This window comes from Neofelis nebulosa, chromosome 4, assembly GCF_028018385.1.
Source record: "Neofelis nebulosa isolate mNeoNeb1 chromosome 4, mNeoNeb1.pri, whole genome shotgun sequence".
In the NCBI taxonomy this organism is placed as follows: domain Eukaryota; kingdom Metazoa; phylum Chordata; class Mammalia; order Carnivora; family Felidae; genus Neofelis; species Neofelis nebulosa.
The window spans coordinates 104,895,900-104,913,771 of record NC_080785.1 but is presented as its reverse complement, the minus strand read 5'-3'; the positions used below and the strand labels follow the sequence as shown (position 1 = coordinate 104,913,771).

At 35.8% G+C, this 17,872-nt stretch overlaps 1 protein-coding gene across 3 annotated transcripts in view; it reads right to left on the bottom strand.

The window, feature by feature from the left end:
- ZPBP (zona pellucida binding protein) overlaps positions 1-17,872 on the bottom strand; it is a 116,138-nt gene that overhangs the window by 45,282 nt on the left and 52,984 nt on the right. For all 3 annotated transcript variants that reach the window (XR_009260626.1, XM_058725583.1, XM_058725582.1), the window contains one exon: positions 17,573-17,649. Coding sequence is in view for 2 of the 3 variants with exons in the window: in XM_058725583.1 (XP_058581566.1) it covers positions 17,573-17,649 (77 nt within the window). In the remaining variant the exon portion in view is untranslated. The remainder of the gene's footprint in view (positions 1-17,572; positions 17,650-17,872) is intronic.

Genomic DNA, 17,872 nt, shown 5'->3' with positions numbered 1-17,872 from the left:
ATACCAAAAATACCATACCCATCAAAACTGCCCTTTAATAATGAAGGAGAGGAGACTTTTCAAACTGAAGGAGATTGACACCACCAGAAGCCCCAGAACCTCAGGGAGAGCACTGCCTTGCAAGAAGTGTTAGAGGGAGTTCATCAAGACGAAGTAAGACGATGTTAGATTGCAACATAAAGAGAATGAAAAGTGTAAATCTCGCTGGTAAAGGTAAATATATATGCAAATACAGAATAACGGAATACTATAAGGGTGACGCACACATCATACTTAAAGCTAGTAAAAATGTTAAAGACATAAGTATTAACAATAAATGCAACTACGAAAATCTGTTCATGGGTGTACAATACAAAAGGTGTAAACTGTGACCCCAATAACAAAGTGTCGGGGGAGGGGACAAAAATATAGAGTTTTCATATGCAATTACGTTATCCACTAAAACAGACTGTTATAAATGTAAGATTTATATACAAGCTTCATGATAACGACAAAGAAAATATCTCAAGCAAAGAATCAAAGCATATCAGTACAAAAAATTCATCAAAAAGCAGAGGAAGACAGCAACAGAGGAAGACAGTAACGAACTACACAGCAGACCAAAAACAATAAACAAACTTGAAATAGTAAACCCCCACCTAACAATAATTACTTTAAATATAAACAGATTAATCCCCCTCGTCAAAAAGCACAGAGTGGCTTCGTGGATAAAACAAGATGCAACTAACTCTATGCTGTGTACAAGAAAGTGACTTTATATTTAAGGGGATTCACACACGGAAAGTGGAGGATAAAAAGAGATATGCAGATGAAAACCAGGCAGCAAGGATGCTGTTTTTACATCTGGGAAAAAAATCCCCTTCGCAGAATAAAAAACTATCATAAAAGACAAAGAACGTCATGCATTATGTAATGATTAAAGAGTCATTTCAAAGGGACAATGTAATAATTATAAATATATATGCACCAAACACATACGTTTATATAAACATATAAAGCAAATACTAACAGGACTGAAGAAAAAACATGACGTCAACACATAATATTAGAAGACTTCATACTCCAATTTCAATAACGGGTAGAATATTTAGACACACAATCAATAAGGAACCATCAGACTTGGACAACACTATACACCAAACAGATTTAACAGATATATTAAACATTCCATAAACACTCATGTTTTCAGACATATTATTCACAAGAGCCAAAAAGTGAAAGTAACCTGTATGTCTATCAATGGATGAATGGATAAACAAAATTTGGCATAAATGTACAATGGAATGTTAGCTTTTAAAAGGAAGAAAATTGTAAGACATGGTAAAATATGGATGAATCTTGAGAACATTATGCTAAGTGAAATAAGCCAATCACAAAAATTACTATACTACTGAAATTATATGCAATATATAGAAGAGTCAAACTCAAAGGAACAGAAATTTGAATGGTAGCTGCCAGGACCTGGAGAAGGGGAAATGGGGAGTTAACACGCCTGACCAGCAACTGGTGCTGGTGGAAATACTGCACAGAAAACCCCCAAGACCAGAAAAAGATATAAACAATGCTATCATCCAACATGATATAATCAACTACATACAAAAAAAAACCACCCAACAAGAATACACTTTTTTTTCCAAGTACTCACACAACATTTACCAAGATAGATCATGTTCTGAACCATCTAACAAAGCTCAACAAATTTAAAAGTACTGAAATCAGTGACATCCTTTGGGTAAATAACCAGTAGTGTGATTGCTGGATCATAGGGTAGTTCTTTGACTTTTTGAGGAACCTCCACGTTGTTTTCCAGAGTGGCTGCACCAGTTTCCATTCCCACCAACAGCACAAGAGGAGTCCCCTTTCTCCACAGCCTTGCCAACATTTGTTGTTTCTTGTGTTGTCCATTTTCGCCATTCTGACAGGTATGACATGGTATCTCACTGTGGTTTTGATTTGCATTTCCCTGATGATGAGTGATATTGAGCATCTTTTCATGTGTCTGTTGGCCATCTCTTCTTTGGAAAAATGTCTTTTCTTGTCTTCTGCCCATTTTCAATTGGATTATTTGTTGTTTGCGTGTTGAGTTTGAGAAGTTCTTTATATATTTTGGATACTAACCTTTTATCAGATATGTCATTTGCAAATATTTTCTCCCATTCTGTAGGTTGCCTTTTGATTTTGTTGCCTGCTTCCTTCACTGTGCAGAAGCTTTTTATTTTGATATAATCCCAACAGTTTATCTTTGCTTTGTTTCCCTTGCCTCAGGAGACATAGCTAGTAATAAGTTGCTACAGCCTGTATCAGAGAAACTACTGCTTGTGTAGAATTATTATGGCTTCAGGTCTCACATTTAGGTCTTTCATCCATTTGGATTTTATTTCTGTGTAAGGTGTAAGAAAGTGGTCCAGTTTCAGTCTTTTGCATGATCCTGACCAGTTTTCCCAATGCCACTGGTTGAAGAAACTTGTCTTTTTCCCATTGGGATATTCCTTCCTGCTTTGTCAAAGATTAATTGACCATATAGTTGTGGGTCCACTTCTGGGTTTCTATTCTGTTCCACTGATCTATTTTTGTGACAGTACCATACTGTTCTGATCACTACAGCTTTGTAATGTAACTTGAAGTCTGGAATTGTGATGCCTCCAACTTTGCTTTGCTTTTTCAAGATTGCTTTAGCTATTCAGGGTCTTTGTGGTTCCACACAAATTTCAGGATTATCTGTTCTAGCTCTATGAAAAACACTTGTGGTATTTTGAAAGGGATTACATTAAATGTGTAGACTGCTTTGGGTAGTATGGACATTTTCACAATGCTCGTTCTTCCAGTCCATGAGCATGGAATGTTTTTCCATTTCTTTGTGTCTTCTTCAATGTCTTTCACCAGTGTTTTATAGTTTTCAGAGTATAGATCTTTTACCTCTTTGATTAGGTCTATTCCTAGGAATTTTATGGTTTTTGGTGCAATTATAAGTGGAACCGATTCCTTGATTTCTCTTTCTGCTGCTTCATCATCGATGTATAGAAATGTTAAAATATTTCTGCACGTTGATTTTGTACCTTGCAACTTTACTGAATTCGTGTTACCAATTTAGCAATTTTTTGGAGGAGTCTTTTAGGTTTTCTATATAGAGTATCATGTCATCTGCAAACAGTGAAAGGATAAAAAAATACTGATTTGAAGGGGATACATGCACTCCAATGTTTATGGCACCATTATCTACCATAGCCAAATTATAGGAAGAGCCCAAATGTTCATCGACTGAAGAATGGATAAAGACATGGTATATTTATAGAATGGAATATTACTCAGACACAAAAAAGAATGAAATCTTGCCATTTACAACAATGTGTATGGAGCTAGAAAGTATTATGCTAAGCAAAATCAGAAAGACAAATATTCTATGATTTCACTCACTTGAAAGTTTTAAGAAACAAAACAAATGAACACAGGGGGGAAACAGAGAGGGAGGCAAAGTAGGAAACAGACTATTAACCATGAAGAACAAGCTGCTGGTCACCAGAAGGAAGGGAAGTAGGGAAATGGGGGAAACAGGGAATGGGGATTAAGGACGGCACCTGTGATGAGCACTGGGTGATGTAGGAGAGTGATGAACCACTAAATTCTGCACCTGAAACTGATTATCACACTGTGTGTTAACTGGAATTTAAATAAAAACTTGGAGAAATAAAATAAAATCAATGACATGTCAAAATACGTGAGACAGAGCTACAGCTAAGCTGAAATGGAGATCTACAGCATGAACCTTTCTATGAGACAAGACAAAGGAACAGAAGTAACCTGTCTCAAGAAGCTACAAGTAAGACAAGGAAGGAGGCAAACAGAAGAAAGGAAATAATAAAGTGGAAGCAAAATTTAATGAAATTGAAAACAGGAAAACAATAAAGTCACTATCACAAAAAGCTGATTCTTCATAAAGATCAATAAAAATAATAAAGCTCTAATGTGAGTGACAAAAATAAGAGAAGACCCAATGGAAATGTCCGCAATGAAATGGAGAGTATCACTAAGAGACATTAAAGGTCAATAACAGAAAATTCCACACAACTCTATGCTCAAGCGAAGGACAACTGAGAAATGGATTAATTCTTCACACACCACAAACTATAAAAATTCAACTATAATAAAAACAATGATCTGAACAGTTCTGTAACTAGTAAAGGAACTAAACATGTAAGAAAAAGCTCCCTAAATGTTAATATCCAGGTTTCATAAAATTCCAACAAATATTTCAAAAATTAATGCTGAATTTAAAAAATCTCTTCTAGGGGCGCTTGGATGGCTCAGTGGGTTAAGCATCCAACTTTGGCTCAGGTCATGATCTCACGGTTCGTGGGTTCAAGCTCCACATTGGGCTCTGTGCTGACAGGTCAGAGCCTGGAGCCTGCTTTGGATTCCATGTCTCCCTCTCTCTGCTCCTCCCCCACTTGCAGTCTGCCTCTCTCTTTCTCAAAAATAAATAAACATTAAAAAATAAATTAAAGGAGGGGTACCTGGGTGGCTCAGTCAGTTAAGGATCTGACTTCAGCTCAGGTCATGATCTCATGGTTCATGAGTTCGAGTCCCGCATCAGGCTCTGTGCTGACAGCTCAGAGCCTGGAGCCTGCTTAGGATTCTGTGCCTCTGTCTCTCTCTGCCCCCTCCCCCACTCATGCTCTGTATCTCTCTCTGTCTCTTTCTCTCTGAAAAGTAAATAAACACTAAAAAAAAAAAATTAATTAATTAATTAAAGGAAAACTATGGACTAATATCTCTCATGAACTTACATGCAAAAATTCTCAATATTAAACTAAATCCACCATGACCATGTGTGATTTATTTCATATATACAAGGTTGCTTCAATATTCTAAAACCAATCAATGTAATCCACAAGTAAAAGAAGAGAAATCATATTATCATAACAATTAATTAACTCAGAAAAGTCTTGGACAACATCCAATACCTACTGTTAATAAAAATTTTACCAAAGTAAGATTACAGGGGCACGGTCTCAAAATCATTTACAAAAAGCATCTATAAAACACCTATAAGAAACGTCGTACTTCATGCTGAAAGAATGGATGCTTTCTCCATAAGCTCAGAAAAAGGAAATCTACTCTCACTACTCATATTCAAACTCATAAAGCACTGGATGCTTTGGCTACTTCAAGAAGTCAAAAAAATCAATATGGAGGCAAATGCACAGACTGGAAAGGAAAAAAATGAAACTGGAGATGACATGATCATCAGCAAAGGAAATCTCAAGGAACATAAAACACTCCACAATACAAAAGACCTAGAACTAATATGCAAGTTCAGCAAGGACCTCAGAAACAAGATCAACACACACTGATAAAATGCATTACTAGGCATAAACGGTGAACATAAGGAAACTAAAATTAAAACACAGTATTTCCTTTTTTTTTTTTTAAAGTTTCTTTGAGAGAGAAAGAGAGAGAGGGAGGGAGAGAAGGCCTGTATGTGCTCGTGAGCAGGAGAGGGGCAGAGAGAGAGGGGAGAGAGCATCCAAAGCAGGCTCCACACTGTCAGCACAGAGCCCAATGTGGGGCTCAGTCCCAAGAACTGTGGGATCATGACCTGAACCAATGTCAAGAACTGGAGACTCAACCAACTGAGCCACCCAGGGACCCCAAGACACAGTTCATGCTAGCAGGTTATGTATGCTAAAAATTACAGGAAGATGATTTAAAAAATTAAAGAAGACTTAAAGAGATATAGAGACAGCACGTTCATGGATTAGAAGAACGAACACAGTCAAAGTGTTAAGTTATTCCCAAACTTCTACAAAGGTGGGTTTGGCTCCAAGACCACTACAGTAAAGTGAATATCACAATAAAATGAGTCAAATGAAGTTTTTGTTTTCCCTGGGCATACATAGAAAAAATTGTACTTTCACAATACTGTAGTTTATTAAGTGTGCAATAGCTTTCTGTCTAAAAAAACAATGTACGTACCTTAATTAAAAATTACTTTTTGGCTAAGAAACACTAGCCTTCATCTGAACTATCAGGAAGTCGCACTTCTACTGGTGGAGGGTCCTGCCTCGATGCTGGCGGCTGCTGACTGATCAGGGTGGCGGCTGAAGGATGCGGTGGCCGTGGCAATGTCTTAAAATCAGACAACGATGAACTCTGCTACAGCAACTGACTCTTGCTTTCACAAATGATCTCTCTACAGCATGTGATGCTGTTTGATGGCATTTTACCCACATAATTTCCTTCAAAATTGGAATCAATCCTCTCAAACGCGGCCGCCACTGCTTCACCTGCCAGGTTGATGGAATATTCTAAATCCTTTATTGTCATTCCCACAATCTTCACAGCATCTTCACCAGCTGTGGCTTCCATCTCAAGAAACCACTTTTTTCCTCCTCCCTGAGAAGCAACTCCTTATCCGTTCAACTTGTATCATGAGATGCAGCAATTTGGTCTTCAGGCTCTACTTCTGATTCCAGTTCTCTTGCTGTTTCTGCAGCGGCTTCTTCCCCTAAGTCTGGAAACTTCAATTTGTAAAAAAAAAAAAAAAAAACTAAACAAACAAACAAACAAAAAAACAACGTAGTATCTGTGAAGCGCAATAAAGCAAAGCCAACACAACAAGGTGCCCCTGGGCAGGACTGATCAGCAGAATTCCTACAAGAATCCCAAAGGTTTTTGCAGACATACACAAACTCATTGTAAAATGTATTTAATGGAGCACGAATATTAAAATAGTGAAAGCAATCCTGAAAAGACAGGAATACAATGCGATGAATAACTGCTCGTCATTAAGGCTGTTTTGGCTGAGATAGTGAGGTACTGAGGGAGGCATAAACACAAAGACAGGAAAATAATAAAGAACCCAGAAAGAGGGCCACACAAATACTCTCAGCTATGGTTTAACAAAGGTACTAAAGCTATTCAGTGGATAAAGGACAGCATTTTTAACAAATGAGGAAGAAATGCAATACCCAGGGGCAAAACAGTAACAACAAAAATAGCCTTGCCCTAAATCTCATGTATAAAGCAAAAGCTAACTGAAAATGATCACAGATACCAATGGAAAATGTAAAAAAATTTAAAAAGGGAGGAAAATCTTCAGAATGTAGGACTATGCAGAGTTCCTATATTTGACCCAAAAAAAGCACAACCCATAAAAGGAACAATTGATACACTTGAACTCATAAAAATGATACACTTTTTTCCTTAAAAACCCATGTGAAGAGGAAGAAAGGAGAAGCTAAAATCTAGGAGAAAATATTTACAAACAACCTCTCAGAAAAAGACTACATCTAGAATATACAAAGAGCCCTCCTCACTCAACAGTAGAAAAGCAAACAATTCAGGCAGAAAATGAGCATCAGATACTTCATCAAAAAGGAAGTGCAGGTGGCAAATAAGCATAACAAAACCTGATCAACATCATTAGCAACTAGGGAAATGCAAATGCCAACCATCATGGGATACTGCTAAGTAACTTTCATGGAGACAAACTCAACAACAGTTACACAATACCACATGTGGAGTAGGGCACAGAGAAACTGGACCACGCAGATACTGCTGATGGGAACGGAAAATTAACTGTAATACCACCCACAATTAGTCTTCTGACACGGTAAATTATTTTCACATGAAAACTTGTACACAAAGTTTACAAAAGCTTTAATTTTAACAGTCAAAACTTGGGATCGGTCCAGATGTCCTAGAACAGATTAAAAGTTAAACAAGCTGTATAGGTATATGCCCTGTGGGACACTAACTCAGTAAAGTAAAGGAACAGACTACTGATAGATGTACCACCTCGGATGAATCTGTAGGAAATTATGCTGAGGGGAAAAAAAAGTCAACAGCAAAAGGTTACATTCTCCAAGATTCCTTTGTTGTAATTTTTTAAATGATGAAACTTTAGAAAAGGAGGGCAGAATTAAGAATTAATCAATTAATTAAGAATTAACATCACACATTAAGGAGAGGGGTGGGAGGGGTGAGGAAAGAGGAGGGCATAGTTATGAAAAAGCAGCACAGGAACCCTTGCAGGACTGAACTATCTGTATCCGGACTATGGTGGTGGATATATGACTCTGCACAAATAATAAAACATCACAGAACTTAACACAGAAATGAATACAAGTGAACTGGCCAAAGAAAAAGGACAGCAGTGGATTTTACCAATGTCAATACCCCCTCCTGGGAGACTGTTCTGTGTCGGTACGGTTGCAAGACATCACCATTGGGAGAAACTGGGCAAAGGGTACAAGGGATTTCTCTGGAATATTCTTACAGCTCTATTTTACTTAAAACTCTCCTCAATTTTTTCATGCAAAATAAAAAGCTGAAGGAGTTCCTCACCACCAGACTGGCCTTATGAGAAATGTTTAAGGGAGTGCCTTAAGCTAAAAGGAAAGCATGCTAATTAGTAACCAGGAAAACATGTGAAAGTGCACATTTCAAGGTCAATGTACAGTGGAATTCTGAATAATCTAGTGTTAACTGCTTAATCACTTACAAATACTGTATGAAGAACAAAAGACAAATAGTAAAAAAATAACTATGATCATAATAAATACAGTAATTAGTTAACGCACACGCAAGGTAAGGAGATTTAAATAGAGGGGCGCCTGGGTGGCTCAGTCGCTTGAGCATCTGACTCTTGATTTCACTTCAGGTCATAATCTCTCAGTTCATGAGTTCAAGCCCCATGTCGGGCTCTGCATTGGCAGTGTGGAGCCTGCTTGAGATTCTCTCTCTCCTTCCTTCTCTACCACTCCCCTGCTACTTCCCTCTCTCAAAATTAAGTAAACATCAAAAAAAAATATTTAAATAGAGACATAAAAACATAAAACACTAAGGGGAGTAAAAATATAGAGAGCTTCAGAATGCATGTGAACCTTTCTCAATTGAAAAAAAATTTTTATGTTTATTTTGAGAGAGAGAGAGAGAGAGAGAGAGAAAGAGCGAGCACAAGCAGGGCAGAAGCAGAGACAGAGGACAGAGAGAGAATGTCAAGCAAGCTCCATGCTGTCAGTCCAGTGCCCAATGCGGGGCTCATGACCTGAGCTGAAATCAAGAGTCATGTGCTTAACCAACTGAGCCACCCAGGCGCACCCAAAATGCATGTGAACTTAAAGTGTTAACAGTTTAAAATAAGATGTTATAAGATGTTTTATGTAGTCATCTGTGAAAGCAAAGCAAAAACCTACAGTAAGTACACACAAGAGGAAGAAATCTACATATAACATTACAGGAGCACCTGGGTGGCTCAGTCAGTTAAGCATCAAGCTCTTGAATGGGCTCAGATCATGATCTCACTGTGGTGAGATTGAGCCCTGGGTCAGGATCCATGCTGGGAATGGAGCCTGCTTAAAACTCTTTTTCTCCCAGTCTCTCTGCCTCTCCCCCAACTAACACTCTCACAATCAATCAATCAAATTTAAACATAACATTATAAAAAATGTTCAAATCACAAGGAAAGTGAGCAAGAGAAAAAGGAAAAAAGGAATTACACAAATCAACAGGGAAACAGACATAAAAGACCAGATAAACTTAACATACAAAATACATTCCACCAAATAGCTGCATAATAATACAGTTTCTTCTCAAGTGAACATGAATCATTCTCCAGAACACAACATATGTTAGGCCACAAAAAAAATTTAAGAAGACTGAAATCTTATGATTACTATAAGCATCTTTTCCAACCACTACGGAATGAACAAGATGCCTAACCACAAGAAATCAGGAAAACTAACAAATACAGGAGGGTTAAACAACATGATACTAAATAAGCAATAGGTCAAAGAAGAAATCAAAAGAAAAATTTTAAAAATCTTGAACCAAATGGAAACTGAAATACAACATACTAAAACTTAACGGAACACAGCAAAAGCAGCTCTTTGAGGGAAGTCTATAGTGATAAATGCCTAGCTTAAGAAACAAGAAATATCTCAAATCACTTAACTTTACACCTCAAGGAACTAGAAAAGAACAAACGAAGCCCAAAGAAAAGAAGAAAGTAGAAGGACTAAAACAATAAAGATCAGAGCAAAATGAAGATTCCAAAAAGACAATAAAAAAAAATCAACAAAAAGCAGTTAAAAAAAACACAAAAAATATGGACTTTTACCTACACTCACCAAGAAGAGAGCAGATTCCAGCATATAAAATCAGAAATGAAAATGGAGACATTACATACCATACCACAGAAATACAAAACACGAGAAACTATTATGAACAATTATATACCAACAAGATTGGACAACCTAAAAGAAATGAATAAATATATGGAAACATACAACCTACCAAGAATGAATCATGAAAAAAGAGAAAATCTGAACATATCAATTACTCGTAAGGGGCCTAAATCAACAATCAAAAACCCTCCCAATAACCAAAGTCCAGGACCAGACAGATGGCTTCACTGGTGAATTTTACCAAAAATTCAAAGAAAAAATTAATACCAATTTTTCTCAAATTAATAGAATTTTTCTCAAATTATTTAAAAATACATACAAAAGGAGGGAACACTTGCAAACTCATTTTATGAGGCCAGCATTACCTGATACAAATACCAGACAAGGACACTACCAGAAATGAAAACTGAGGTCACTATCCTGGATGAACAGACATGCAAAAATCCTCTACAAAACATTAGTAAACTAAATTCAACACTACATTAAGAGGATCATACATCAGGGCGCCTGGTGGCTCAGTCGGTTGAGTGTCCAACTTCAGCTCAGGTCATGATCTCACAGTTTGTGAGTTCAAGCCCCACGTCGGGATCTGTGCTGACAGCTCACAGCCTGGAGCCTGCTTCGGATTCTGTGTCTCCCTCTCTCTCTACCCATCCCTCACTAGTACTCTGTCTCTCTCTCAAAAATAAATAAAAACATTAAAATAATAAAATTTTTTTTAAAAAAACAGCATCATACATCATGATCAGGTGACATTTATCCCAAGGCTACAAGGAAGCCTCAACATAAACAAATGCATCAGTACAATACACCGGATTAAGAAAATGAAGGATAAAAATCATATGACCATCTCAATAGGTGGTTAAAAATCATGACAAAATTCACCATCCATTACGATAAAAATTCTCAATAAAGTAGGTTCAGAGGAAATGAACTTCAACATAACAAAGGCCATATATGACAAACCCCCAGCTGACATACTCAGCAGTGAAACTTTCAAAGTCTTCCTCTGAGATGGGAAACCCAGGCAGATGCCCACTCTCGCCACCTTGATTCAACACAGTACGGGAAGCACCAGTCAGAGCAAGGAGATACAGAACAGTTCAAGGCATCAAAGAAGGAAAAGGCATTCGACTGGAAAGGAAGAAGGACTCTATTTGCAGATGGGAGGGTGTTATATGTAACAACCCTAATGACTCCACCTACAAAGAAAAAAAACTCTGTAAAACAAATGAATGCAGAAAAGTTGCAGGTTATAAAATCAACATACAAAATTAGCTTCATTTCTGTACTTTAAAAATAAAACATCAGAAAGATAAACTAAGAAAACAATCCCACACAAAATTATATATCAGAAAGAATAAAATACCTAAAAATAAATGGAACCAAAGAGGTGAAAAACTTACGTACTGAAAACTACAAGACAGTAATGAAAGAAACTGAAGAAGCCACAATAAATGGGAAAACAGTCCATGCTCATGGGTTGGAAGAATTAATACTGTCAAAATGTCCACACTACCCAAAGCAATCCACTTATTAAATGTAAAACCTGAAGCCATAAAACTCCTGGTAGAAAAGATAAGGGGTAAGCTCCTTGAGATTGGTTCTGACAATGACTTTTTTGGATTTGATACCAAACACCAAAATAAACAAGTGAAACTGCAGCAACCCTAAAGGCTTCTCTATAGCAAAGAACACCAGCAATAAATAGGCAACCTATGGAATGGAAGGAAACAATTTTAAATCATGTATCTGTTAAGGGGTTAATATCCAAAATATATATATAAGAACTCCTACAAGTCAATAAAAACAATGACAAAAAACACAATTACAATATGGGCAGAAGTTCTGAACAGACATTTTTCCAAAAAACAAAAAAAAGGCTTACAAATGGCAAACCCATACGTGGAAAGGTGCTCAATGTCATTGATGATAAGAGAAAGGCACATCAAAACTACCACGAAATATAACCTCACACCTGTTGAAAAAGGCTATTATCAAAAAGACAAGAAATAACAAGCACTGGCAAAGATGATGAGAAAAATGAAAACCTTATGGGCTATTGTGGGAATGGAAATAGGTACAGCCACTAAAAACCACAGAAAAGTTCCTCAAAAAATTGAAAACAGAACCACCAGATAATTCAACAATTTTATTTCCAGGTATATATCTGGGAAGTCACTATCTCAGAAAGATATGTGCACCTCCATGTCCACTGCAGCATTTACTTATATACCCAAGACACGGAAACAACCTAAGTGTCCATCAATGGATAAACAGGTAAAGAAAACACGGTGTGTGTGTGTGTGTGTGTGTGTGTGTGTGTATTTACATATATACATATATATTATATATATGTATACACACACACATATATATACATATATACATATATATACATGTATATATGTATATATATGTATATATGTATATATATGTATATATGTATATGTGTATATATATGCATATGTATATATATGTATATATGTATATGTGTATATATATGCATATATATAATATATATGTATATATGTATATATATATGTAAATACACACACATATATACACACAGTGTATATATGTGTGTGTATGTATATACACATATGCAACTATTAAGTAAACACACACATATACACACATGTAAAATAAAAGGAAATCCTACCATCTGCAACAACATGGACGGATCTTAAGGGCATTATGCTAAGTAAAATTAAGAAAAAGAAAGAAATACTGTCTGAATTCACTTATATGTGCAATCTTAAAACAATCAAAGTTGGGCAGGGGATGAGATGTGTCAACAGGTGATCAAATGGCACAAAGCTCCAGTTACAGGAGTCCCCTCTTACCATGGAGGATACATTCTAAGATCCCCAATGGATGCCTGAAACTGTGGCTGTTACTCAACCCTACGTATGCCATGTTTTGTCCTATACATACATCCCTATGGTAGAGTTGAGTTTATAAATTATATCACAATAAGGGATTAACAACAACAATAAGAACAATTATAATAATGTACTATAACACAAGTTATGTGAAAGTAGTCTCTTTATCTGTCTCTTAAAATATCTTATTGCACTCTACTTGCCCCCTTCTTTCTCCTGTGATGATGTGAGATGATACAAAAGCACATGTGATGAGATGAAGTGAGGTGAATAATGCAGGCATTGTGACACTAATGACCTACTGACAAACATGAGAAAGGAAAATTATCTGCTTTGGGGCCATAGTTGACCACTGGTAACTGAAACCATGGAAAGTGAAACCGTAGATGTGGTAAGACAACTGTATAAAATAAATAAGTCTGGGGAGGTCATGTACAGCATGGTTACTCTGGTAACAAAAATGTACTGTATATTTGAAAGTTGCTAAGATAATACATCTTAAAATTCTCATCACACATACACACAAAATCAGCAACTCTGTGTGGTTATAGATGTTAATTTAGTGTAATAATAGTATTGCAATATATACATACATCAAGTGATTATGTTGTAAACCTAAAACTGACAGCAGTATCACGTTACATGTCAGTTGTATCTCAATATAAATAAACATAGATAGACAAAATGAAACTCTGAAAATACACACAAAGAATGAAAAAGAAACAGGGGAACAAAATTACAAAAGAAAGGGAAAATAAGGAAACAATAGTAAAATAATAGGCATAAATCCAATTATATCAATAATGACATTAAACTTTACTGGAATAAATACTCCAACTAAAGACGTTTTTTTTTTTTTAATTTTTTTTTTTTTAATTTTTTTTTTTCAACGTTTTTTATTTATTTTTGGGACAGAGAGAGACAGAGCATGAACGGGGGAGGGGCAGAGAGAGAGGGAGACACAGAATCGGAAACAGGCTCCAGGCTCCGAGCCATCAGCCCAGAGCCTGACGCGGGGCTCGAACTCACGGACCGCGAGATCGTGACCTGGCTGAAGTCGGACGCTTAACCGACTGCGCCACCCAGGCGCCCCCTAAAGACGTTTTTATTGAGAATAGAAAGGGGTCAATTATATATTGTCTATAAGAAACATGCATTTTAGATATAAGGACATAGATAATTGAAACCAAATGGTTAGAAACGTATCCCTGGCAAACCGTAAGCACAGAATCACTGAATTAATAATATTAATTTCAGATAACATTTGAGAGCAAGGGTTAAAGGGGACATTTTATAAGGATAAAAGCACAAACTGTGGTTTTTAGTTTGAAGGTCTTCCATGTTTTCTGCTAAACTTATAATGAAGATATATGGGGTTTTTTCAATAAAGGCAGAATTAGTATTAACACAATTGAACAAATATCCATAACATAATCTCTCAGTAAACTAGAAATAGAAAGGAGCTTCCTTGATCTGGTAAATGGCATCTATGAAAACTTGGAGCTAACAATGTATTTAACAGTGAAGGACTAAAATGCTTTTCCCCTAAGATCAGGAACAAGAAAAGGATACCTACTCTTATGACTAAATACTGTAAAATCTGGCCATTCAAACAGGATCAGTAAAGAAACAAAAGGTATAAAAATCAGGAAAAAAACATAAACAAAAACACAGTCTCTATCTGCATATGACACGGTGGTTTATATAGAAAATCCTAAGTAATCTTTAAAACAACTACTATAGCAAATGAATTTAACAAGGTGGCAAATACAATACGCAAATATACAACATGCAAACATCTATTGAAAACTGAAACTGACAAATGAATTTTTTAAATATTCCATTTAAGACAGTACCAAAAAAAAAAAAAAAAAAAAAAGAAACCCTACAAAATACTTAGGAATAAATTTAACAGAAAACATGCAAGGCATTTAAACTAAAAACTGCCAAAAAAAAAAAAAAAGTGAATTTTTTAAACCTAAATAAACATGGAAAAACTAACATGATCAGGTATAGGAAAACTTCGTATTATTCAAATTTCACTTCTCACCAACTGACTGGGAGATATATGGAAACTCCAATCAGAATCTGGGGCATTTTTCATTGTTTTTAGAAACTTGACATGCTGATTTAAAATTTTTAGAAACAGGGGCACCTGGGTGGCTCAGTTGGTTGAGTGTCCAACTTAGGCTCCAGCCATCATGATCTTGGGGTTCCTGAGTTCCAGCCCCGTGTCAGCTCACTGCTGTCAGCACCTAGCTGCTTCGGATCCTCTGCCCCCCTCTCTCTGCCCCTCCCCCACTGGTGCTCTGTCTCAAAAATAAAAACATTAAAAAAATAAAAAATAGACATTTTTGGAAATACAAAGGACCTAGAAAATATAAAACAATGTTGAAAAGGAACCAAGATAAAATACTTATACTACCTGACATCAGATTTGCTGTAAAGGTACAGTGATGAAGAAAGTATGGCACAGGATTAACAAACAGATCAATGCAAGAGAACAGTGGAAAAACAGTGCATCTAAGAAGAAACAGAACATACTCGGATCAAATCTTCAAAGAGCCAGATAGACAGATCTTCACTGCAGCAAATATGCCAAGATAAGTTTGAATTTACCATAGTTGGGGGAAAATTTCAAGTTACTTAGATCTTTCTAAGTTCAAAGAAGTGTATTTATAGTAATAAATAAGAAGCTAATGCAAAATGAAAAGGCCCTAAAGTTGAAAACCAAATCAAATGAACACTAAAGCAGATAATATTAAATAATTTTTCAGATCTGCAAATGAAGGCCCCAGAAATGCTTCTTTGAAAATACTTTGGCCTGGAAATTCTGAATTCTTTCTTTTTTTTAAGTTTATTTATTTTTTGAGAGAGAGAAAAGCATTAGCTGGGGAGGGGCAGAGGGAGAGAGGGAGACACCAGGAGCCTGATGCCTGCTCGAATTCACCTACCAGGAGATCATGACCTGAAGTGAAGCTGGATGCTCAAAGGAATGAGCCACCCAGGTGCTACTGAAATCTTTTTATTATTATGCTAACCATTACACTGCTATTACACTACCATCAAGCCAGAAAAGCACCAGTCTTTATTTTGAGATAATAAACAAAAAGAGACCATTTTATGCCCAGAAAAGAAAGAAAAGAAGGACAACAGGAAGGAGGACAGAAGAGAAAAAAGGAAGCAAAGGGACAGATGAATAGCAAAAAAAAAAAAAAAAAAAAAAAAAAAAAAAAAAAGTATCCAAATGAAAGGAAAAGTCACAGGGCAGAATGTTCCAGGGGCAACCTAATATAACCAAATAACATTCTAAACGAACAAATGGAGTTAATAAAATTGCAGACCTTTCTTATTACAAGCTTCATGGATTGCAGAATTTGATTTTTTGTTTCTATTTAAAAAGTAGAAATAAAATTGACTCTCAATGTTAAATGACGTAAGGAAACTACAAATGGGTAGCACCATGAGATCATCTTGAAGAAAATTAATAAAATGTGTCCATTTCCTTCCCTACTCCTAATTCCCAGGCTTGAACACACATTCCCACTCCATCACCAAAGAAATGAAGGTTTATGACTATGTAAAAGTTTGAAGATTGGTAGAAGTCTAAAAGATGTGTTAATAATAAAGGTTAGCACAGTACCCATGGATTAAGAAATAAGATTAAAAAAATAAGACTTACTGCTCTCTGTTCCTGGTGCCCCATAACTCCTATTTCAAAAGTTAAAAAAAAAACCCATAAAAACAAAAAAATTATCCCATAGGTGAAAGATAACCCCTAAGGAAAAATTTTAAATGGAAATACTTGAAAACATACTTACTAAGCGCAAGTTAAGAAATCATCCCCTTCAATCAATTTCACTGAGCAAAAGTAATGGATATTGACCTGAATATGCAATACCTGTACCTTGAACAGGAAACCCTTACAACTATCATAATGTAAATAATTTTATATTCTAAGTATTCAAACATATCACCTTTCTACAAAGTGCTTATGATCACTGAAGAGTCATTAGAGACAGGAAAACACTGTTGTATGTTACATACGTGGAGTATACTGTTGGAGAGAAAAGTACATTAAAATACCTGCTGGGAGTTTCAGCATAATTTTTAGCCTAAGCACTGAGAGGACTCTATGTGATTTAATTATAATTACATAGATATACACATACACACTAATATACATATATACATATACATAGTATATATAACATACTAATATATGTATGTATACATATACACTAATTACATGGAACAACAAATAATGCCAATAAGTAGAAAAATCATCTTTCTTAATATAGTCACAAGATGCTAAATTCTAAAGGTTTTCATAAAAATAACTCTATTAAGTTATTGTCATTTATTATTTGAAGTTTTATTTTTATTGTTGAACTTCCTAAGTGCAGGGTTGGATTTGATGTGTTCTAAAACAGCTGAAGTGCTTACTTACACACTGAGCATGTCCATGGTGTTTTCTTTCTCCAGCCTCACATAACATACCTTAGCCAGTCTTTTGGAAGATTCACAATTATGGTCTGCACATGGCCTAGGTCCTTTTTCAGTGTCTAGAGATGAAACTGAGAAAATACATTTTATTTTATCATGGGCCCAAAGTACTGTATCATAATATTAAAACTGGCTTTTGAAATATAAAACAGATGATTTATCTAATACTTCTCTTCCACTCGTAATTAAGCAATTTTCCTAATGTTAAACTACTCTTTTTAGCTACAAACCTAAGCCAAAAAGTTTTTTAATATGAATCAGGAAAACCTCACTATTACATTGAGCCTAAGAATT